Below are 24354 nucleotides of genomic sequence, written 5' to 3'. Positions count from 1 at the left end.
GGTGCTATTCTTCTTTCTTCCCCAATGACTCCTGTCTGAATTGTCTCTCTTTCCTGGCAGGTGATGAGAGAGTGAGTGAAAACAAGGAGGAGAATGATCATGAGGAAGTTCCCGTGGAAGTGGAACCACAGGGGACCTCTGTGCGAAGAGTTGAAGGGAATTTTTCCCAGTGCTGGCAACAGGCAGAAGCCTGGGGAAATTGGCACAGGTCAGAGAGGCTGCAGGGAAACCACCCAAGGAAGAAAGTGGATGAATCTATTAAATGTGGGGGAGGAGACAAGGATCCCATAACCCAGCAGACAAATTCCAAGGAAGACAAACACTATGAATGCCTCAGTTATGGGGAAGGATTCATTCTGAGATCACATCAGACAATCCATACTGGACAGAAACCACTTCAGTGCTTGGACTGTGGGGAAAGCTTCAATAATCGCTCAGCCCTGAATAACCATGGGAGAAGCCACAGAAGAGAGAAACCCTCTCAATGCCTAGAGTGTGGAAAATGTTTCATTTGGAAGTCAGAACTAATTAGACATCAGCTAAGCCACACAGGAGAAAGACCCCATAAGTGCTCAGACTGTGGGAAAAGTTTCAATTGGAAATCAGTCCTTGTTAATCATCAGGCAATCCACACAGGAGAGAGACCCCATAAATGCTTGGATTGTGGGAAAAGTTTCAGTCGGAGGTCAGTCCTTGTTAATCATCAGAGAATCCACACAGGGGAGAGACCCCACAAATGCGTGGACTGTGGGATAAGTTTCACATGGAGGTCAGACCTTATTAATCATGAGAGAATCCACACAGGAGAGAGACCCCACAAGTGTTTAGATTGTGGGAAAAGTTTCACACGGAGGTCAGTCCTTGTTAAACATCAGGCAACCCACACAGGAGAGAGACCCCATAAATGTTTAGACTGTGGGAAAAGTTTCACACGGATGTCAGACCTTGTTAGACATCAGTCAATCCACACAGGAGAGAGACCCCACAAGTGCTTGGACCATGGGGAAATTTCACACAGAGATCACACCTCATTAAACATGAGAGAATCCACACAGGATCTAAACTTCTCTGACACAGGGACAGAAGGTGTTAAGGAAATTGCATGTAATTGACCTAGAGTCAACCTTTAGAGACATGCTGGAAAAGTGTGTCCTCGTTAGATAAACTAGAAATTCAAAAGGTAAACGTGTATTGTTAAAGACATGGAAGAAGATAGTAACTGAAATAGTCTTTGTTTAGCTATATCTTAGCAATGGAAATAAACGGTTCCTGTCTAGGGCTGTATTCTGTGAATTCAGAGATCAAAAGGGAATATTAACATTTAGATAAAACTTGGTTGTAATAATGTCATTGTTTGTCTCCTGAAAGTTTGCGTAAACTGTCTATGAACTGCTTTATGGAGAATCACCTGATGTTAATCCTTGTAATTAATTACCAGTGATCTTTAGGAAATAGAAGGTTACTTCAAAAGCCAAGGACTGTGTGCTGTCGTGACACTGCAAAGATGATCCTTTCTTCTCTGATCTGCCTGACCTGTATACGGGGGGGAGTGTGAGTCGGAAGACGGAGATCTCCAGTCCTATCTGGACTGCCATGACATTGAAATTGGACATTGGACTAGAACTTGATGAAATGATTCTGTAAAGGACTCTTTGCATTTCTAAAGCATCATCTCTACAATGAAACTGAGCTAAGGACTCTATGCATGTCTCTATGTATAATGATCTTTTCACCAGCACACTCTCTCTTTTCTTTTTTTAATAAATCTTAGTTGAGTCAATAAGAATTGGCTGTAAGCGTGTATTAGGGTAAGAACTGAAGTATTCCTTATCTTGGTAGATAACGTATAGGATCCTTTCGGATTGGTGGAACTTTTAAATGTGATGAATAAGATTTTCAGCAGTCCCCATCATGTTGAAGTGGGCTGTCTGGGAGGGAGCCCAAGGTGGGGTTGCTTTAAGGGAGCTGTGCTTTGACCTCTGTGTAGCAGTAAGGTATTGTAGAAGCTGTTTTGTTGCTGGCTTGGTGAATCTAAATACTTGAATAGCCACCAGTTTTGAGGATTGTTGGCCCCATTCTTCGGAGTTTGCCCTAATTGAGCGATCTCATTGTGACCACCCGGGATCCTGGTCACAACTTCATAAATGCCTTGCCTGTGGGGAAAGTTTCATTCAGCCATCGTGGCTCCCAGCCTCCTGTGGGCAGGGGGGATGCCCTGCATTTTCCCAGCCCATGGTGTCGGGGCGCAGGGGGGAATTCCCTGCTGCTCCGCAGCCACTTTGGGTGGTGGGGAAACTCCCCCGCAGCTCACAAGCTACCACTGGGCACATGCCACCTGGCCCGGCCACTCCCTCTTTACTTACCTGAGAGCTGAGGCAATCAGAGCTTGGAGGGGAGATAGGTATTTAGGACAGTCACAGTCTCCATGCTCTGGAACAGCTCTGAATGAAGCCAGGCAGGACTCTGGTGCAGAGTGTCTCCCTCAGGGCACACTCTCACCAGGACAAGAAATCAATGAGTCTTTATAGTTCACTCCCATGGGACAAGAGTGCCGCCACTTGATCTGTGTTCCTTATAAAGGGGATCACCGAGCAGCCAGGCCAACACCCTCTGTGCGCACAGCAGGATCTACCATGACACTATCCGGCCTTCGCCCTCCTGCTCATGAAGGATGTCCTGTCCTTTGCAGGAGAGAGAAGAGGAGCATGTGGGTTACACCTGGACTATAGAATACTTAAAAAATGTTCAAGAAGTGATAAAATATCTGATGATTTATAGTGCTGGGGGGAAGGTCTCCTGCACTGGTTTGTGGCTGTCCTGACTGCCAATGTCAAAATTAAGGCCACCTGACTTCTGAATGAGAGCTTCCACACAGGGGCTTAAAGCTCTGGAATTCATGTAGATTAACTTCACACCTTTAACATCAGATCACGAAGACAAGCCCTGTAGAAGTAAAAGGAAGGCAATAAGAGAAATTGGTTAGGGGGGCTGGGGGAGGCCATTAGTTGCATATTTAAAAATATCTAGGTGCCTTGAATCTTGAAACTTCTGGCCATTAGTGAATATTTGGGAATCAAGCTCTGCCCCCCTCATTCCTGAGTTTCCACCTCCACTCCTGCCTGGCAGGGCCTGTGCCCCGGCTCTCACCCCCCTCTGCTCCTCACGTGCCACTGGCCCGGGCTCCCCCCGCCCCGCACACCCCGGGAGCTGGCGGCAGCTTTCCGGGGCCCGGGGCAGGGGATCGCAGCCAGCTCCGCGGGGAGCAGCCTGGGGCCAAACCCTCCCCCTGCAGCCCGGGGGTGACGGGGGGGCGGGTCTCTCTCACCTTCCCTCCGAGCGGGGCCCCCCGGGGCAGGGGCCGGGCCGGGAAGGGGGCCCTGGCCGGGCTGGGGGCTCTGCCCTGGGGGAGGCTCCCGGGGAGCCGCGGGAAGGGCCCGGCTGGAGATTCCCCTCTCCCGGCTGCAGCCAGGGCTCCGGGCTCCCAGCACCAGCCGCCGGGGCTCGGGGATCTCGCCGGGAGCCAGAGTCGCCGCAGCGGCTGCGAGTCACTTCCCGCGGCCGGGCCTGAGCCCCGCGATCGCTCCCCCCAGAGCCGCCCCCCAGCCGCTCCCGGGTCCTAGCGATCAACCCACCGCGCTGCAGCGTCTCTGTGTCCGGCTCCTGTTACACCCACAGGCGCCAAGGTCAGAAGGGCCCGTCACGAGCATCTAGCCCTGGGAAAACGAGAAGCCACGTCCTCGTTAGTATAGTGGTGAGTATCCCCGCCTGTCACGCGGGAGACCGGGGTTCGATTCCCCGACGGGGAGAGTTGCTTCTTTTTAATGGAACAAGAAGCAGTGGTCTCAAGTTGCCGTGCGGGAGGTTTAGGTTGGATATTAGGAAACACTATTTCACCGGCAGGGCGGTGAAGCACGGGAAGGGGTTACCTAGGGAGGTGGTGGAATCTCCTTCCTTAGAGGTTTTTAACGTCCGGCTTGACAAAGCCCTGGCTCAGATGGTTTAGTTGGGGATTGGTCCTGCTTTGAGCAGGGGATTGGACTAGGTGACCTCCTGAGGGCTCTTCCAACCTTAATCTTCTATAAGGTGACCAGATGTCTTGATAAAATCGGGACTGTCCCGATATTTAGTTGTTTGTCCCGCATCCCGTCCGATGTACGGTCAGGACACCTTTTGTCCCAATATTTGCTTTGGCGGCACGCCGGCTTTTTTTTTTTTTTTTTTTTTTGCTTGGAGCAGCAAAAAAATTAGAGCAGGCCCTGGTGGTGGGGGTGAGCCTCGGGCTGCCCCCCCCCCCATGTGTCCTGATATTTTGTTCTTGTCATCTGGTCACCCTAATCTTCTATGATTCCATCACCAAATTTTTCGTCGCCTCAGGCCTGGTATACTCTACAAGTTTATGTCAGATTTAGCAGGGTTAAATCTGAATTAACCCTGCACTCGTCCACACAATGAAGCCATTTTTTTGACATAAAGGGCTCTTAAAACCAATTTCTGTACTCCTCCCCAACGAGGGGATTAGCACTGAAATCGACATCACAGTTTCGAATTAGGGTTAGTGTGGATGCAATTCGAAGGTATTGGCCTCTGGGAGCTTTCCCACAGTGCACCATTGTGACTGCTCTGGACAGCACTCTGAACTCGGATGCACTGGCCAGGTGTACAGGAAAAGCCCTGGGAACTTTTGAATCTCATTTCCTGTTTGGCCAGGCGAGCTCATCAGCACAGGTGACCATGAAGTCCCAGAATCGAAAATCGCTCTAGCATGGACCAAATGGGAGGTACGGGATCTGATCGTTGTATGGGGAGAGGAATCCGTGCTATCAGAACTACGTTCCAAAAGACGAAATGCCAAAACATTTCAAAAAATCTCAGAGGCCATGAGGGACAGAAGCTACATCAGGGACTGTTCTGGGCCAAGGTGCTCGAAGCACCACAGGCCTGGCAGGAGTACTCTGAGAAAAATGAGGCTGACACACAGCTGTGAGTTATTGGCTTTATTGAAGGCTAGTGACTCACCCGCAACGGGGACTCCAAGTGTTGCAGTTACGGAGGCGGGAACCCAGCACACCGGAGCTTTGCCTGGGATGGAGTCCAACGGAGGGGCAGACAGTCAGCATTAGTAAGTACTACACAAAAACAGCTCATGAATATAAAATTAGGTACTTCTCAAAGGGGGGCTTTCCGCTACCTGGCGAAGGGCCATGCAAAGCAGCTGTGTCCTTCAAGAACTATCTCTATCCTGCAATAACAAAGCAGCTGTGTCCTTCAAGAACTATCTCTATCCCACAATAACGAAGCAGCTATCTATGTCCCACAGTAACCTCTCGGCTCGAGAAAGAGGAAGTTCCCTGGTTAGGCCATAACAAAGTCTTCCGCAGTCCCTTTCAGGGACTCAACACAGTGCCGTGTGAAACTTAAGGAGCTCAGAGAAGCGTACCAGAAAACCAAAGAATCAAACAGACCCTCCAGGACAGTGCCCCAGACATGCCGCTTCTACGCTGAGCTGCATCCAATTCTAGGGGGGGCCGCCACCACTACCCCGCCCCTGTCCGTGGACTCCGCGGATGAGATACTCTCCCCATGGCTGAGGATTTTGCAGATGGAGAAGATGAGGAGGAGGAGGACGAGCTTGGGGAGAGTACACAGCACACTGTTCTCCTCGACAGCCAGGATCTTTTTATCACCCTGACTGAAATACCCTCCCAACCCAACCAAGCCAGAGAAGGGACCTCTGGTGAGTGTACCTTTTTAAATATAATACATGTTATAAAAGCAAGCATTTTTTAATTATTAAGTAGCACTGAGGACTTGGGATGCATTCGTGGCCAGTACAGCTACTGGAAAAGTCTGTTAACATGTCTGGGGAAAGAGCAGAAATCCTCCAGGGACATCTCCATGAAGCTCTCCTGGATGTACTTTAAAAGCCTTTGCAGAAGGTTTCTGGGGAGAGCAGCCTTATTCCATCCTCCATGGTAGGACACTTTATCACGCCATGCTAGTAGCAAGTGATCTGGTATCACTGCATGACAAAGCCTGGCAGCGTATGGTCTCGGTGTTTGCTGGCATTCAAGCAACATCCGTTCTTTATCTCTCTGTGTTATCCTCAGGAGCATGATATCGTTCATGGTAACCTGGTTGAAATAGGGGAATTTGATTAAGAGGACATTGAGAGGTGGCCATTCCTACTGGGCTGTTTGCCTCTGGCTGAAAATATATCCTCCCTGCAGTTAGCCACGCGGTGTGGGGGGCCATTGGCGCTGAGCTGTTTGTGTTTGGCTAGCAGGGATCTTCCCTGATACTAGCCAGGTGGTGGGGGGAGGGGAAAAGCGATCATCCCAGAGAATTGGATGGGGGGAGGGGTTTAGTTTGGTTTCTGCTGCTGCATGTTAACAGGAAAACTGCAGCAGTAAATGGCCAACTCAACAGGCTTTGCTTGGTATGGGAAAGGGGGGGGGCTGCTGTTATGAAGGTTGCAGAAGCGGAAAGACTATGGCTTACCATGGCTGCCTGCAGCCAAATTCTGTTGCCCGGCCCTGCGTGTGTGATCTCTGAACCAAAGCCACAGGCACTCAATATAAGATGCAAAATGCGACCTTGTACCAAAATCACATGTTTTATGTAATGTGAATAGTGTTGTTTTCATAAGAGTATAGCCATTGTTCTGTAAAATGTATCTTTTTAAATACTTCACTCCCTTTTTTTCCTCCAGTAGCTGCAAATGTTTCAAGCCTCCCTCCTCCGTCCCAGAGGCTATCTCAGATAAGGCAGCGAAAAAAAACACACGCGCGATGACATGTTCTCTGAGCTCATACAGTCGTCCGGCACTGACAGAGCTCAGCAGAATGTGTGGAGGGACACAATAGCAGAGTACACGACGGTGGCCGAGGAACGTGAGGAGAGGTGGCGGCAGGAAGATCAGAGGAGGCATGAGGCAACGCTGGGGCTACTGCGGGATCAAACAGACATGCTCCAGCGTCTGGTGGAGGTTCAGGAACAGCAGCAGGATCACAGTCTGCCACTGCAGCCCCTGCTTAACCGCCCTCCTTCCTCCCCAAGTTCCATAGCCTCCTCACCCAGACGCCCAAGAACGTGTGGGGGAGGCTCCGGGCACCCAACCACTCCACCCCAGTGGACAGCCCAAGCGACAGAAGGCTGGCATTCAACAAGTTTTAAAGTGGCCTTTTCCTTCCCTCCTACCCTCCTCCCACACCCCACCTGAGCTTCCTTGTGAGTTATCTCCCTGTTTTTATAATCAATTAATAAAGAATACAAGTTTTTTAAATAATAGTGACTTTATTTCCTTTGCAAGCAAGCTGAGATCGAAGGCGGGAGGGCAGGTGGCTTACAGGGAATTAGAGTCAACCAAGGGGGTGGGTTTTCATCAAGGAGAAACAAACAGAAGTGTCACACAGTACCCTGGCCAATCATGAAACTGGTTTTCAAAGCTTCTCTGATGCTCACCACTTCCTGCTGGGCTCTTCTAACTGCCCTGGTGTCTGGCTGCACGTATTCAACGGCCAGGCAATTTGCATCAACCTCCCACCCTGCCATAAATGTCTCCCCCTTACTCTCATAGATATTGTGGAGCACACAACAAACAGCAATAACAATGGGGATATTGGTTTTGCTGAGGTCTGAGCGAGTCAGTAAACTGCGCCAGCAACCCTTTAAACATCCAAATGCACATTCTACCACCATTCTGCACTTGCTCAGCCTATAGTTGAACAGCTCCTGACTACTGTCCAGGGTGCCTGTGTACGGCTTCATGAGCCATGGTATTAAGGGGTAGGCTGGGTCCCCAAGGATAACTATAGGCATTTCAACATCCCCAACAGTTATTTTCTGGTCTGGGAAGTAAATCGCTTCCTGCAGCCGTTTAAACAGACCAGAATTCCTGAAGTCGTGAGCGTCATGTACCTTTTCTGGCCATCCCACGTTGATGTTGGTGAAACGTCCCTTGTGATCCATCAGTGCTTGCAGCACCATTGAAAAGTACCCCTTGCGGTTTATGTACTGGCTGCCCCGGTCCCAAGATAGGGATATGCGTTCCGCCTATTGCCCCACCACAGTTAGGGAATCCCAGTGCAGCAAAGCCATTTAGTATGACCTGCACATTTTCCAGAGTCACTACCTTTGATAGCAGCAGCTCAGTGATTGCATTGGCTACTTGCATCGCAGCAACCCCCACAGTAGATTTGCCCACTCCAAATTGATTCCTGACTGACCAGTAGCTGTCTGGCGTTGCAAGCTTCCACAGGGCTATTGCCACTCGCTTGTGAACTGTGAGGGCTGCTCTCATCTTGGTATTCTTGCGCTTCAGGGCAGGGGAAAGCAAGTCACAAAGTTCCATGAAAGTGCCCTTACACATGCGAAAGTTTCAGAGCCACTGGGAATCATCCCAGACCTGCAACACTATGCGGTCCCACCACTCTGTGCTTGTTTCCCGGGCCCAGAATTGACGTTCCATGGCATGAGCCTGACCCATTAACACCATGATCTCCAAATTGCGGGGGAACGCGGTTTTAGAGAAAAGTGTGTTCATGTCCTCATCGCCATGCTGCCATTGCCTCCTCGCCTGGTTTTTCAGGTGCTGGTTCTGCATACACGGCACAATAATGTGTGAGGTGTTTACAATGGTCATAACTGCTGTGGTGAACTGAACGGGCTCCATGCTTGCTGTGCTATGGCGTCTGCTCCTCCTCGGGCAATCCAGGGAAAAGGGCGCAAAACGATTATTTGCCGTTGCTCTGGCGGAGGGAGGGGCGACTGACAACATGGCTTACAGGGTTGGCTTACAGGGAATTAAAATCAACAAAGGGGGTGGCTTTGTAAGAAACAGAATGGCCCCCTCAAGGATAGAACTCAAAACTGGGTTTAGCAGGCCGTTGATTTCATGGAGAGAGGGAGGAGAAAATGAATACAAAACAAATCTGGGCTATTTCTTGTTTTGATCCACTTCATCTATGTTTATACATCTTGCTGGCAGCAGACTGTGCAGTATGACCACTAGCCTTTGTCATCTCCTGGGTGCTCGGCAGAAGACAGTGCATTATGACTGCTGGCCATTGTCTTCTGCTGGCTGCAGATTAAAAGACAGTTCATTGCCGGTAGGACTGAATCGCCATGAGACGAAACTTAAAAGGGAAATGACTTGGCTGAGTCACTCCCATGTTTGCCCTGGCGCCCCTGACCTCATTGAGATCAGTTAAAAGAGCACCCAGGACTACGTCGACGACGGCTACCACTCATACTGCACTGTCTACTGCCCAAAGGCAATAAACTGCTGCTGTGTAGCAATGCAGTACTGTGTCTGCCAGCACCCAGGAGACATACGGTGATGTTTAGCTGAGCGGGCTCCATGCTTGCCGTGTTATGGCGTCTGCACAGATAACTCAAGAAAAAAGGCGCAAAACGATTGTCTGCCCTTGCTTTCCCGAAGGGAGGGAGGTAAGGGGGGCCTGACGATATGTACCCAGAACCACCCGCGACAATGTTTTAGCCCCATCAGGCACTGGGATTTCTACCCAGAATTCAAATGGGTGGTGGAGACTGCAGGAACTGTGGGATAGCTACCCACAATGCAAAGCTCCGGAAGTCGACAGTTGCCTCAGTACTGTGGACACACTCCGCCGACTACATGCACTTAGAGCATTTGTGTGGGGACACACACAATCGACTGTATAAAAATGCTTTCTACAAAACCAACTTCTATAAATTTGACCTAATTTCGTAGTGTAGACAAGGCCTCAGAGTGAGGCCAGCAGCCCTTGCTGGTGACTCTGACACTTATTCCTAAAATACTTAATTTACTCCAAGAAAACCCTGTAAATATGCACTTAGGTAAGCAGGGGAAGAGTCCCGCTATTGTGGGGAACTTTATTGTCTTATACACCACTCCGGTGGAATTGAATAGCAGAAGGATCTGAGTCCTTGCTCCCACACCCTTTACCTGGAGGCCTGCCTGACCTCGAGGACTCCTCGCCCCTGTAACTCCAACTATGCTGGACCAAGGATTCCTGAGGGGACTTAACCCCCAATCTTGTTTCGATCACTGAGGACGGAGACTAGGGCATCCCCACTCCCGGTTGCTCTCTTCGCTTTGGACGCTTCCCTGACCACTGCATAGAGTTCAGAACAAATACAATTTATTATACAGCAAATAATAAAAAAAATTAAGGAAAAAATGGGAAAGGCAAAAGGAAAACACGTCACCCGCTCTGTGAGCAGGGCCAGATTAACCCTCCTGTGGGCCAAGGCTATTAGATTTTGTGGGGCCCTCTTGGCTGGTGGTGTCTCCCTACACTGGGCCTTCTGCCAAGGGTCCCCCCTCACCCTCCCCAGATGCTCACTGCACCCAGCTCCGGACTGCTCCAGCTTCCCTCTGGCTGCTTTCCAAAGGTGGGGGAAGTAACCCGGGGGCAGCTGGGTTAGACTCGGTTCTGACTAGCAGGGAAGAATTCATTGATCTAGATGAAATTACTATAAGGTGGATGCACAACTGGTTGAAAGACTGTACTCGGACACAGAGTAGTTATCAATGGTCTGGTGTCAAACTGGGAGGAGAACAGTGGGGGAGGGGAGAAGCCCCATGTGGCTTCCCTCGCTCTTTACAGGGAACAGGGAGCATAGGCGCCAACTTCCCCACTTTCCCGAGTGCTGCCCCGTAGTTTGAGAATTGCTAGTGTAGATAGTCACCATTAGGATTCGTAGCCAAGATGATAATGCCAGCTCCTTTCTGTGTCCAGGATCCTCAGAGAAAATGTCCGAGCAGGAGAGCAAAACAGATCCCATTAACATTAACCTTGCAAAACACATTTCGGTAACTTCAGCTATTAACATTCCCTCCATCCCTCAGCCCCTATCCTCAGCAAATTCAATGAGACTGAGCTAGAATTGGGTAGGTAGCATGGGCGACAGGTATAATCTCTGAATGATTGATCTCTGAATTAACAGAATATAGGAACCCTTTGGATAAATTATTAACCTCCAACATGATAAAACTAAACATAGACCACTACAGGTTTCAGATTAGCAGCCGTGTTAGTCTGTATTCACAAAAAGAAAAGGAGTACTTGTGGCACCTTAGAGACTAACAAATTTATTTGAGCTTGCATCACATGAAGTGAGCTATAGCTCACAAAAGCTTATGCTCAAATAAATTTGTTAGTCTCTAAGGTGCCACAAGTACTCCTTTTCTATAGACCACTACAGTTACCCCTCTTCTTCCAAGTCTTTAACAAAACATGTTTATATTTCAAACTCTAGCTTATCTAAGGTTCAACACTTTTAAAATAACTCTCTAAAGGTTGAATCTGAGTCAATTACATGGAAGTTGCTTAACCCTTTTTTGACATGTGTGACAGAAGTTTAGATCCCATGTTTAATGAGGTGTGATCTATGTTAGAAACTTTTCCCACAGTCCAAGCACTTCTGGAGTCTCTCTCCTGTGTGGGTTCTCTGATGTGAAACAAGGGCTGTTTTCTATCTGAATTTTTCCCACAGTCCAAGCACCTGTGGGGTCTCTCTCCTGTATGGACTGCCTGATGATTAACAAGGTTTGACCTGTGTATGAAACTTTTCCCACAGTCCAAGCACTTGCAGGGTCTCTCTCTCCTGTGTGGATTGCCTGATGATTAACAAGGACTCATCTCCATATGAAACTTTTCCCACAGCCCAAGCACTTATGAGGTCTCTCACCTGTGTGGATGGTCTGCTGTTTAACAAGGTGTGGGAGGGGAACTCTGTGTGTGTGTCGGGGGGGGGGGGGAGAAGAAGCTCCATGTGGCTTCCCTGGCTCTTTCCAGGGAATGGCATGTAGAGGGGGGCAGGTCACCCAGAGCCTATGGGGCAGCCAGGCTCCCGGGAGGGACCTGCCGCTGGTGCTAAGATACCAGGCTCTCAGCTCCTCCCATGGCCCCTCTTAGGTCAGTGGAAGTGCTCCTCATGAGGATGCACACCACTGAACCAAGGAGGGTAGTGTGAACATTGGCTACCGCAGTCATTACTGTGGTGGCTGTAAATCAACCTAATATAGGTCGACTTAGGGTTGCCACGTAGACGTACCTTCATAAGCAAAAGGATTTCTCTCACCCAAAAGCATTCAGCAGCCCGAACTCACTGGAATACCCTCCAGCCAGGACCACTCCTCCCAAGTTCAATGATAAAATTTCAAGGTATCTTGCGGCCATGAATTGAAATAGGGGAGGGGAGATGGCCAGAGGCCTTTTTTCCTCCTTCTCACAGTTTGATCCTTTTTACTGGAAAAGTCTTTGCTGGGTCATGGGGTCAGGCAACTCCATGGCGTGCATGAGCTCCACACTGTGCTACAGCTGAATTGTAAATTTCTTTGTTTACCCCCCTTCTTCCTATTGATGGATGGCCAGATAATAGATTTCTAACACCAATGGTCAATTCTTAGTCATTTCTGAAGAGTTACTCTGTGGCCATTACCCAGAATTACAACATATTTCAGAAACAAATAGAGTCGCCATATGTCCGGGTTTTCCCAGATACAGCCTCAGGAGCGGGGTTTTCCCATAACAGCAAATGTCCAGGGCGGTTTACAGAGCAGATGCACTGCAGTTCAGAAACAGCCCTGATTGGTCTATTCCCAACTGGTCCATTCCCCTGCATCCACAGCTCATTGGTCCATTCCCCTGCATCCGCAGCTGATTGATTGCTGCCAGATCCCACCCACCCAGACCCTGGTTCCCCGCCCAGGGGAGGAGTCCCACAGGTAGGCGCTGACTGACAGCTGTCGCTGCATTCTGAGCTTGTGCCAGTGCCCTGCCACTGTGACTGTGACCAACGCTGCCCTCACCTTGTGAGTACCCCCACCGCACCCCCTCCAGCTCCCCTCACTCTACCCCAGACCTCCATCCCCCCCAGTTCCCACCCCTCATCAGTGTCCCCTTTTTGGGCACCTGGAATGTGGTCATCCTAGTAACAAACATAGAGTGAAAACTTCAGTTCACATGCGCTGGTTTTCATTCAAATTCAAATTCTACATTCAACATTCTACATTCAAATTCTACATGCACTGGTTTTACACACATTTCAATGGCACAATATTCAACAGATCATGAGTTTTCCAATGATCCCTCACCGGACATACATTGTTCACAGTACAGTATAACCGTGTACAAGTGGTGAACATGGCGTACCAGGGGTTTAGTCAGAAGAGGGATGAGTGTGGGAATGAATGGGGGCAAAGAGAGTCTCTGTCATCTCAACTCAGGACACAGCGGTACATAGGGAGGGGGTGACCAGCTGGGCTGTCAGGTTCCTCATCTCCCTTTGGCCTCATCAATGGGGGTTGGCCTGGCTTCAAGGCTGCCTCGGTCTGTTGACTTCCTTGGCTCCCTTCTTCCCTGTGCCCAACCTTGGCATCTCAGCAATAGGGAGATGCTGACTCCTTCCCCTATCGTTTTTGGGGTGTTGTTCATGGTCCTTTAGATTTCAGGGGCAGCTTCACATGAAACTGACAAGCCAAGTGTAGTCACTCTGTGGCTGTGATGCAGTGAGTTCCCAGCCTCAGCCATTTGGCTTTCAGGAGCAAATCCAGCAGTTTCCCAGCTCTGTTATTCCTGTCTTCTTCCCCTCCTAGCAGTATCTCACATCACTGCAGGGATCAGGCAGTAACTTTATTCTCCATTTCAGTCTCTGCCTCTTGCACTCTGAATCTAGCTTGCATCATCCATGTCTGTGCTGAGAATTGATCCCTGTCATTCTTTAAACCACACAAAAATATCTCCTGACAAAGCATTAGATATCAAAGTACATGACCTAAGGCCTTCACAAAGAGAGAAAAACCCACAGTCCAGGGTGGGCTATAAAACACTTTCACATTCATAAAGTGAAATCTCAAAGAATCTTTTAAGACTCAAAATCAGGAAAATAAATGGACCCATTTTCTTCTGAAGTGGCTAAACTGGCTTCACTTCTAGCCTCATTATTCAGTTGTATTAGTTGCATCATTATAATAAAAGAAAGAGAAAGAAAGAAAGAAAAGTCTTCCCATCTACAAACGATCTGAACTAAGCCTAGGAAGCAATTTTACCAATAGATGGAAGCAGGCCTATAAGATCTGAAAGATCAAACTGCTTTGAGGTTTATTTGGATTTTCCCACCTACTCCCAGGTCTGGGACACTTTCTTCCCAAGGCTTCAGGAGTCTGATTTAGGATCATAGACATCAAAACTGTGATTCCTAAGCATGGAGAGCCAGGGACATGGTGGTAAGTGACATTGGGATGTGGATGGGGTAGAATTGGGTCAGGATGAAACTCTACATTGCTGAGACAAAGGCTGATGTGTTGAGAGTGGAGCGCAACGGTGATGGGGGAGGGAGGGAAACCCCTGGACCCACCCCATCACCCTGAAATAGCACAGAAGGTAAAACACCAGATTTTACTGTCCCTGCTCCATATTCTTTTAGCATCTAGTTAATTCTGCTCCATAAGGGAGAAAATGAACAAAAACTAAATGCTTTTCAGCATGGCCCAGAGTAATGTGAGACTATTTGGGAATGAGACAATCTGGCCCGAAAGGGGAAACTCAGGGACTAATGATCACTCTCCTAATGGGAGAGAGTTAGAACACATTAGTAAGGCTATGATTTTGTTACAGAGGTCACTGAAGACACTGAATCTGTGACTTCCAGAGACCCGCCCAGTGACTTCAGCCCGTGGCGGCTCTGAGCTGCAGGGTCCCCCTGCCACCCATGACAACCAAAGAGCTGTTCACTGGAGCTTAGACCAGCTGCAGGCCGTTTGGGTACCCCGCAGCTCCCAGATGCCGTGGGTGGCCTCCAGAGATCTGAATTGTCACAGGTGACAGGGGGCCCCCAGAGCTCCGAGCCCTAGCCAGCGCGGGGCCCCTGCAGCTGCCCAGCAGTCAAGGGACACCAGACCCAAGCAGTGATGGGTGCTAGAGCCTTCTCCCTCCCCATTTTGTCATGGATATTTTTAATAAAACTCATGGACAGGTCATGGGATTCTGTGCATTTAGCTTTATTGCCTGTGACCGGTCCATGAGTTTTACTAAAAAGATCCATGACAAACTCTTAGCCTTTCTCGGGGTGAATTTACACTAGGAAATCTGGTGGAGGGTCACAAAGATGCACTGACCATGATTCCTACCGCAGACAGATGCTCGGCGACTGATGCTGCGGAGGCAGTGGTGGGATCTACAGGGCTCCCACAAAAGGCCCTGTGGGTATCAGCCCCATCAGTGGTGCTGGCTGAATGCAGAGGGGGCAGGGAGAAGAGGCAGAGGGGGTGAGGGAGAAGAGGCAGCACCCCTCTATCCCTGTGCTCTCCCTCGCCTCTTATCCCATGATCCCCCAACACTCGATAGCCCCAGCACCCAGCTCCCCCTGCTTCCCAGCTCCCCCAACCCCAGCCATTCAATCCCCAGTTTCCTCCCGATGAACCATCACCCTGGTCCCTTAACATTGGATCCCCCAGACCCCAGCACCCTGGGGGATTCGAGGAGGGGAGGAGTTACCAGCCCCCAGGGGCACATTTTCCAAAATGAGAACATCTCAGAGGTTTCTTCCCTGTGCAGATTTGCAGATGCATGATACTCCGGGAGCACCAAATGAAGCTTCTCCCACATTCAAGGTCTCTCTGTTTTGTGGATCACTGAAGTGTGAAGTCAAATTGAATCTTTTTCTGCAGTCAGGCTATTTCTGGGGTCTCTCACCCTTGTGGATTTTCTGATGTTTGGTGAGCTCTGAGCTCTTACTGAAGCTTTTCCCACACTCAAGGCATTTATAAGGTCTCTCCCTCATGTGGATTCTCCCGTGTCGAGTAAGGTCTGAACACTGACTGAAAGTTTTCCCACATCCAAGCATTTATGGGGTTTCTCCCCTGTAGGGGTTTTCTGATGATTACTAAGTTTTGTTCTGTAAACAAAACTTTTCCCACAGTCAAGGCATTTATAGGGTTTGTTGCCTGTGTGGATTCTCTAATGAGTAATAAGGTATGAGTGCTGCCTGAAAGTTTTCCCACAGTCAAGGCATTTAAAGGGTCTCTCTCCTGTATGCACTCTCTGGTGTCTAATAAGTTGTGACTTCTGAATGAAGTTTTTCCCACAGTCCAAACATTTATGGGGTTTTTCTCCTGTATGGGTTGCCTGATGTGTAATAAGTTTTGTTCTGTCAAGGAAACTTTTCCCACAATCAAGGCATTTATAGGATTTGTCACCGGTGTGGATTCTCTGATGCTTACTAAGGTTTGAACAATAACTTAAACTTTTCCCACACTCAAAGCATTTATAGGGTGGTAATCCTGTGTGGATTCTCTGATGTGCAATAAGATGTGAGTTCTGTCTAAAACTTTTCCCACACTCAGGGCATTTGTAGGGTGTTTCTCCTGTGTGGATTCTCCCATGTTTAGTGGATTCTCCCATGTGAGCTCTGACTGAAAGTTTTCCCACGGTCAAGGCATTTATGGGTTTTCTTTCCCGTGTGGGTCCTCAGATGTGCAAGAAGGTTTGAAGTTTGACTAAAACTTTTCCGACACTCAAGGCATTTATAGGGTTTTTCTCCTGTGTGCAGTCTCCGGTGCCTAATAAAGTTTGACTTCTTACTGAAGCTTTTCCCACACCCAAAGCATTTGTACGGTCTCTCTCCTGTGCGGATTCTCCTATGTTTAGTAAGCTGTGAACGCTGACCGAAAGTTTTCCCACAGTCCAAGTATTTATGGGGTTTCTCTCCCGGGTGGGTTTTCTGATGTGTATTAAGGGTTGATTTCAAATTGAAACTTTTCCCACACTCAAGGCATGTATAGGGTCTGTTGTGTGCAGTCTCTGGTGTGTAATAAAGTGTTTCTTCTGAGTGAAGCTTTTCCCACAGTTGAGGCATTTATAGGGTTTGGCACCCGTGTGGATTCTCCTATGTTTAGCAAGGTGCGAATGACAAATGAAATTTTTCCCACACTCAAGGCATTTATATGGTCTCTCTCCTGTGTGGATTCTCCTGTGTTCAATAAGGTATAAGTTCTGATGGAAAGCTTTCCCACAGTCCAAACATTTATGGGGTTTCTCTCCCGTGTGGGTTTTCTGATGCATATTAAGAGCTGATTTCAAATGGAAACTTTTCCCACACTCAAGGCATTTATAGGGTCTTTCTCCTGTGTGGATTCTCTCATGTTTAGTAAGGGATGAACATTTGCTAAAACTCTTTCCATAGTCAATGCATGTATTGGATCTCTTTCCTGTGTGCAGTCTCTGGTGTATAATAATACTTGGCTTCTTACTGAAGCTTTTCTCACACTCCAAGCATTTATAGGGCTTCTTTCCTGTGTGGGTTCTCTGATGTCTGATGTCCTGCACAGGCAGGAATGTCTGAGAGGGGAGGGCTCCTGCCTCATACTGGGAATGAGGGGCGATCAACAGGTTATCTCAAGTGCTTATATACAAATGCACAAAGCCTTGGAAACAAGCAGGGAGAACTGGAGGTCCTGGTGATGTCAAGGAATTATGACGTGATTGGAATAACAGAGACTTGGTGGGATAACTCACATGACTGGAGTACAGTCATGGATGGTTATAAACTGTTCAGGAAGGACAGGCAGGGCAGAAAAGGTGGGGGAGTAGCACTGTATGTAAGGGAGCAGTATGACTGCTCAGAGCTCCGGTACGAAACTGTGGAAAAACCTGAGTGTCTCTGGATTAAGTTTAGAAGTGTGTGCAACAAGAGTGATGTCATGGTGGGAGTCTGCTATAGACCACCGGACCAGGGGGATGAGGTGGATGAGGCTTTCTTCCGGCAACTCACGGAAGCTACTAGATCGCATGCCCTGATTCTCATGGGTGACTTTAATTTTCCTGATATCTGCTGGGAGAGCAATACAGCGGTGCATAGACAATCCAGGAAGTTTTTGGAAAGCGTAGGGGACAATTTCCTGGTGCAAGTGCTAGGGGAGCCAACTAGGGGGAGCGCTTTTCTCGACCTGCTGCTCACAAACCGGGTAGAATTAGTGGGGGAAGCAAAAGTGGATGGGAATCTGGGAGGCAGTGACCATGAGTTGGTTGAGTTCAGGATCCTGACGCAGGGAAGAAAGGTAAGCAGCAGGATACGGACCCTGGACTTCAGGAAAGCAGACTTTGACTCCCTCAGGGAACAGATGGCCAGGATCCCCTGGGGGACTAACATGAAAGGGAAGGGAGTCCAGGAGAGCTGGCTGTATTTCAAGGAATCCCTGTTGAGGTTACAGGGACAAACCATCCCGATGAGTCGAAAGAATAGTAAATATGGCAGGCGACCAGCTTGGCTTAATGGTGAAATCCTAGCGGATCTTAAACATAAAAAAGAAGCTTACAAGAAGTGGAAGGTTGGACATATGACCAGGGAAGAGTATAAAAATATTGCTCGGGCATGTAGGAAAGATATCAGGAGGGCCAAATCGCACCTGGAGCTGCAGCTAGCAAGAGATGTCAAGAGTAACAAGAAGGGTTTCTTCAGGTATGTTGGCAACAAGAAGAAAGCCAAGGAAAGTGTGGGCCCCTTACTGAATGAGGGAGGCAAGCTAGTGACAGAGGATGTGGAAAAAGCTAATGTACCCATTGCTTTTTTTGCCTCTGTTTTCACTAACAAGGTTAGCTCCCAGACTGCTGTGCTGGGCAACACAAAATGGGGAAGAGATGGCCAGCCCTCTGTAGAGATAGAGGTGGTTAGGGACTATTTAGAAAAGCTGGACGTGCACAAGTCCATGGGGCCGGACGAATTGCATCCGAGAGTGCCTAAGGAATTAGCGGCTGTGATTGCAGAGCCCTTGGCCATTATCTTTGAAAACTCGTGGCGAACGGGGGAAGTCCCGGATGACTGGAAAAAGGCTAATGTAGTGCCCATCTTTAAAAAAGGGAAGAAGGAGGATCCTGGGAACTACAGGCCAGTCAGCCTCACCTCAGTCCCTGGAAAAATCATGGAGCAGGTCCTCAAAGAATCAATCCTGAAGCACTTAGAGGAGAGGAAAGTGATCAGGAACAGTCAGCATGGATTCACCAAGGGAAGGTCATGCCTGACTAATCTAATCGCCTTTTATGATGAGATTACTGGTTCTGTGGATGAAGGGAAAGCAGTGGATGTATTGTTTCTTGACTTTAGCAAAGCTTTTGACACGGTCTCCCACAGCATTCTTGTCAGCAAGTTAAGGAAGTATGGGCTGGATGAATGCACTATAAGGTGGGTAGAAAGCTGGCTAGATTGTCGGGCTCAACGGGTAGTGATCAATGGCTCCATGTCTAGTTGGCAGCCGGTGTCAAGTGGAGTGCCCCAGGGGTCGGTCCTGGGGCCCGTTTTGTTCAATATCTTCATAAATGATCTGGAGGATGGTGTGGATTGCACTCTCAGCAAATTTGCGGATGATACTAAACTGGGAGGAGTGGTAGATACGCTGGAGGGGAGGGATAGGATACAGAAGGACCTAGACAAATTGGAGGATTGGGCCAAAAGAAATCTAATGAGGTTCAATAAGGATAAGTGCAGGGTCCTGCACTTAGGATGGAAGAATCCAATGCACCACTACAGACTAGGGACCGAATGGCTCGGCAGCAGTTCTGCGGAAAAGGACCTAGGGGTGACAGTGGACAAGAAGCTGGATATGAGTCAGCAGTGTGCCCTTGTTGCCAAGAAGGCCAATGGCATTTTGGGATGTATAAGTAGGGGCATAGCGAGCAGATCGAGGGACGTGATCGTTCCCCTCTATTCGACACTGGTGAGGCCTCATCTGGAGTACTGTGTCCAGTTTTGGGCCCCACACTACAGGAAGGATGTGGATAAATTGGAAAGAGTACAACGAAGGGCAACGAAAATGATTAGGGGTCTAGAGCACATGACTTATGAGGAGAGGCTGAGGGAGCTGGGATTGTTTAGTCTGCAGAAGAGAAGAATGAGGGGGGATTTGATAGCTGCTTTCAACTACCTGAAGGGGGTTTCAAAGAGGATGGCTCTAGACTGTTCTCAATGGTAGCAGATGACAGAACGAGGAGTAATGGTCTCAAGTTGCAATGGGGGAGGTTTAGATTGGATATTAGGAAAAACTTTTTCACTAAGAGGGTGGTGAAACACTGGAATGCGTTACCTAGGGAGGTGGTAGAATCTCCTTCCTTAGAGGTTTTTAAGGTCAGGCTTGACAAAGCCCTGGCTGGGATGATTTAACTGGGACTTGGTCCTGCTTTGAGCAGGGGGTTGGACTAGATGACCTTCTGGGGTCCCTTCCAACCCTGATATTCTATGATTCTAATTCTATGATTCTATGTGTACTAAGTTTTGCATTGAAATGGAATCTTTTCCCACAGTCAAGGCATTTGTAGGATTTCTCTTCATTGTGACTTGTCTGTTGGACTGTGGTTTCCTTGGGATCCTTGAATCCTCCACCACGTTGAACGGATTCATCCAGTTTCTTCCCGGGATAGTTTCCCAGCTGCATCTCTGATCTGTGTCAATCTCCCCAGGCTTCTCCCTGTTCCAAGCACTGGGAAAACTTCCCTTCAGTCTTCTGCGCTTCTACTTTCCCAGGACCTTCCTGCTGCTGATTCTCCTCTTTTTTTTCTCATTCACTGTCCTATCACCTGCTGGGAGAGAGAGAGAATCCAGACAGGAGTCATTGCCTGCGCTGGGGAGAAAGGACAGAAGGGGAATAGAAAACAGGGAAAACACAACACAGCGACTGTTGGGGAGATGGAGACATTGGATTCTGCCTCCACATCCCTCCCAAACACTCCCAGGGAAGGAAAATCAGGGAGAAAATTCCCAACAGCTAACAGGATGGGTGGGAAGCCAGGACTGATATTTGACTTGATGCTATGACACCTGCTGACTGCAGCCCTGACCTGGGTGAGATGCGGCAAACTGAGGACTTTCACTCACTGCACATTTTGGGAGTCCCAGCTTTTTCCTTCACTCACCAAATGATTTCTCTGTCAGTTTCCCTGACTCCTCACCTGTGCGGGTGCCTCTCGGGCTCTCCCTTTCCTTGAAGTCCTGGAGATCTGGGACCCATGGCTTTTCCCCTTGTTCCAGCCAGGCAATCAGATCAGGTTTGAGAATGGGGAATCCTGCACAGAGGGTGAAATCGGGCAAGGTCAGGGTGCAGAGAGCACTGGTAGAGTATTTGCCATTCGGAAGATCCCCTGAGTTTAACCTGACCCTACATGGGACTGTGGTAACCCAGACCCTTTGAAGCAGAAATCTGGGGGCACAGGGTTGTTGTTATACCCTCACTCGGTGTTCTCTGGATAGATGCGCTGAGGGGACTCGCTGACACACACACAGCTCAGGTGCTAAGCTCCTGTCTATTTCCAAACCTGCAGAACCAAGAGCCCTCCCCATGGCTGCAGCTAGTCCCAGGAGGGAAGGTGAACAGTGTGTGAAAGAGAAATAACACAGGCAGGACAATACTCTGTTTCTGGCCCCTTGAAAGCTGGAGAGATGGGGCTGAATTAGCATGTCCAGTAAGTTTCTGACTCCCCTGTTCCCTTGAATGGGGTATGGAGAAGCAAGTCTCTCTCTCACTGCAGCTGTGGACTATGCGACCTTCCCCCACCAATCCAACTGACCAGGGAAGAACCTGACCTGATTCAGACACACAGGCCCCATGGCTTCTAATAATCGAGGGGACGGGAATCCCTTACCCAGAAAGGTCACCATCTCATAGTTCTCCTGCATGACGTCCGTGCAGAGGGCTCTCTGAATGGGGTCCAGCAGAGCCCCCTGCCCCTGGGTGAAATACACAGCCACCTCCTCGAAGGTCACCAGCATCTGAAACACGACTCCCACACTGACTAAGTGCTTCCCCTGCCAGAATCCACTAGTCACAGGGGGGAAAAAACAAAACATTGAAGCTCTGGGAGGGCCAGAGAAGCAGAAACCCACCCCCACCCTACTCAGAGCAGCGAGGAGGCTTCAGGGGGTGGGAGAAGGTGAGAGCTCCTTGTCCCCCCCAGCACACAGAGCAGGGCAGGGTCTTCTCATTTCCCACACGCCTGCCAGCCACAGGCTGATACAGAAAGCAGAGCTCTGAGCCGGGGGCAGGGACAGGAATCCCAAGAATTTCTCTTCGTATTTCACAGCAGCCTCTGGCCAGTGGATCAGGCTCCAGCACTGGGAGTCTGGTCAGTTTTCCCAGCCCTGCCCAGAGGGGTTGGGTCGTTTTAGAAATTGGGGAATGTTTATAACACCCTTCTCCTCCCTGCCTCTCCCTCATGTCATCCAGCTGCTCCCTGAAAATCCCCTACCTGAGCTGGCTCCATCACAGCCATTTCCCTTCCCTGTCCCCTGGAAGATGGGATGATCTGGAGAGAAATCTAGATGTGTTTCTTCAAACTGTCACGATGAAAGGGGCAATTTGGGAGGTTACAGAAGGGGCTTGAGTCCAAGTCACACCCTGATTTCCCCCAGGCTCTCTTCCTGCAGATAGACGCTCTGGGGTCTGCCATGCTGGGAACAAACCCAGTTAGTTTATTACCACACAGGCCAGGCCCCTACCAGCAGAACTAAACCCTCCAGGGACCTTTTTAAACTTCCCCGTAACAGCATCTCTGAGTGAAATGCTGGAAAAAGAGCAAAATCAAAGGAGTCACTTCAGGGTACTGCCCCACAGTGTATTATAACCCCCTCTAGCTCTCCCCCTTCTCCCTAAGTAGTGCGGTGCTCAGCAGAGTGAACAACTGGCTTTTCGTCTCTCAGCTCCTCCCCTTGTTTCCAGGAGAGTCAGTTTGCTCAGGTGGATGCAGGAAATGGATCTGGGCAGAGCTGGGATCCTCCTCTCCACTTGTTGCTCCCGCTGCCCCTTCCAGTCTCTCCCCTGTCCCTTTTTATCTTCTTCCCTCTCCCTGGGAGAACAGGTGACTGCCCCATTGACATGGACCTTTGTCTCATTAAGCAGATCAGTCACTGACACTGGTAAGTGGCGGGGGCCGGAGGGGTGGACTGAACCTGGCTGTGTCACTGAAGGCAGCAGTTCTGGGGCCCACAGACACAGGGAGCCCCTCCCCTTGTAAGCCAAACTCATCAGCCGGTCCCTGAAAGGGGTCTTTTGTGCAGAGTCATTTCCCTGCTCAGCTCCAGCCCTTTCCCCAGGTCTCTCCATCACCTGCAGGCTCAGACTCAGGTACTCTAGGGGCTAGCTTCAGCCACTGGTTCCAGCCCCTGGGCTGGTCTGAGAGGGGTATGAGGAAGCGGGAATGTTCTTAATGTTTTTTTCTGAATATTGTGTGTACCTCCCTTTTCCCATGTGTTACTCAACTATTGGGGGTGGGATACGGGTGTGTGATGAATGTGGACATCCCTAGAGGGCAGGTGTGACTGCAGACTGGCTGCCTGGGCACAGAGAATGGCCGACACTCTGTATTCTGGCAAGCGATGGCTGGAGCCCATCCTCTGCAAGGAGCCAGCCGAAGGTGTTGGAGAACAAAGAGAGAGGGAGAGGCCAGGTGACCTGTTTTCCTAGGAAGGAGACAAAGCACAGAGGAGGAGCAACTGGGCATCACTAAGGATGAGGGGCTGGAAGCGCGTCAGTCTCCTGGTTTGGGACTCAGTGGGGAGAACCCAGGGCTCCGGACTCTGGATTCCCCTCAAGCCAGACTTTGCTGAATGCTAACAAGTTCTGTTCTGTGCTGTGTTCCCAACAACTAACAAACCCTTCTGTTTTCCAAGCCAGCTGAGAGTCACAGCTGACTGTGGAGGTGGGGTGCATGGCCCCTGTGAGGGGTGTGTCAGGCTTCCCCAGGTGTCTCACCCAGGTGGACTCCCTGCGAGGAGCTCGTGGTGTGAACACGGGTTCTGAAAATGCCAGTGTCAGACCCAGGAAGCTTCTTGCCTTGGTGAGAGTGTGCTCCAAGGGGAGAGATACTGCACCAGAATCCTGCCTGGCTTCATTCAGAGCTGACCCAGGGTACAGAGGCTGTGACTCTGTGACACAGGGCTGTCGTAAACACTTACTTCCCCTCCAAGCTCTGACTGCCTCAGCTCTCAGGTGAGTAAAGAAGGAGCAGCCGAGCCCGGTAGCTGGCCTGCAATGAAAACATCCGATGCAGCTTTGTAAACAAATACAGAGCATGTCTGGTAACTGCCCCTCCCTACTTCTGGATGCTTTGGAGCAAGATCAGCCTTACACTCTGCACCTGTGCTGAGATACAACGTGACAATGTGTGAAGTGAGCTTAATATATTTTTGTTACACCTGCCAGACTGTGCCTCACTCCTTTGTGAGCATGGCAGTCATGGAGTCGCCGACATGACAATCCCCATGTACGACAGGGTAACAGACAATGCTGCCTTTGTAAGTTACATTTTCGTGGCAGTGCCTAATTCGGAAGAGATACAGTTTAGCTATCCTGTGGTCAGTGAG

General features: G+C 49.5%; 5 protein-coding genes and 1 non-coding gene across 11 annotated transcripts in view; 2 read left to right on the top strand and 4 right to left on the bottom strand.

Moving 5' to 3' along the window:
• Nucleotides 1-1783, top strand: part of LOC119842634 (zinc finger protein 879-like) — a 224907-nt gene extending 223124 nt beyond the window's left edge. For all 4 annotated transcript variants that reach the window (XM_043496730.1, XM_043496731.1, XM_038371031.2 and 1 more), the window contains exon 5: nucleotides 61-1783. In XM_043496730.1, coding sequence (XP_043352665.1) covers nucleotides 61-1112 — 1052 coding nt within the window. In that variant the 3' untranslated portion in view covers nucleotides 1113-1783. The remainder of the gene's footprint in view (nucleotides 1-60) is intronic.
• Nucleotides 1-24354, bottom strand: part of LOC119843274 (zinc finger protein 850-like) — a 1382451-nt gene that overhangs the window by 78510 nt on the left and 1279587 nt on the right. The gene's annotated exons all lie outside the window — the stretch shown is intronic.
• LOC119842642 (zinc finger protein 239-like) overlaps nucleotides 1-24354 on the bottom strand; it is a 1225455-nt gene that overhangs the window by 544872 nt on the left and 656229 nt on the right. The window lies entirely within an intron of this gene.
• The window catches only part of LOC119843367 (zinc finger protein 664-like), a 1158238-nt gene that overhangs the window by 626521 nt on the left and 507363 nt on the right, over nucleotides 1-24354 (bottom strand). The window contains exon 1 of one of the 3 annotated variants that reach the window (XM_043496958.1): nucleotides 22242-22982. The exons of the other annotated variants lie outside the window; for them this stretch is intronic. The gene's annotated coding sequence lies outside the window, so the exon portion shown is untranslated. Of the gene's footprint in view, nucleotides 1-22241; nucleotides 22983-24354 lie in introns of those variants that run through there. 3 annotated transcript variants of the gene reach the window in all.
• LOC119843338 (zinc finger protein 850-like) overlaps nucleotides 1-24354 on the bottom strand; it is a 621437-nt gene that overhangs the window by 89720 nt on the left and 507363 nt on the right. The window lies entirely within an intron of this gene.
• On the top strand, nucleotides 3735-3806 carry TRNAD-GUC. The gene has a single exon. It is a non-coding gene; the product is annotated as a tRNA-Asp (tRNA).

The sequence above is a fragment of the Dermochelys coriacea genome, chromosome 14 (genome assembly GCF_009764565.3).
Source record: "Dermochelys coriacea isolate rDerCor1 chromosome 14, rDerCor1.pri.v4, whole genome shotgun sequence".
Lineage (NCBI taxonomy): Eukaryota > Metazoa > Chordata > Testudines > Dermochelyidae > Dermochelys > Dermochelys coriacea.
Note: the sequence above shows the minus strand (reverse complement) of the source record. Positions and strands in the feature narration are given on the sequence as shown.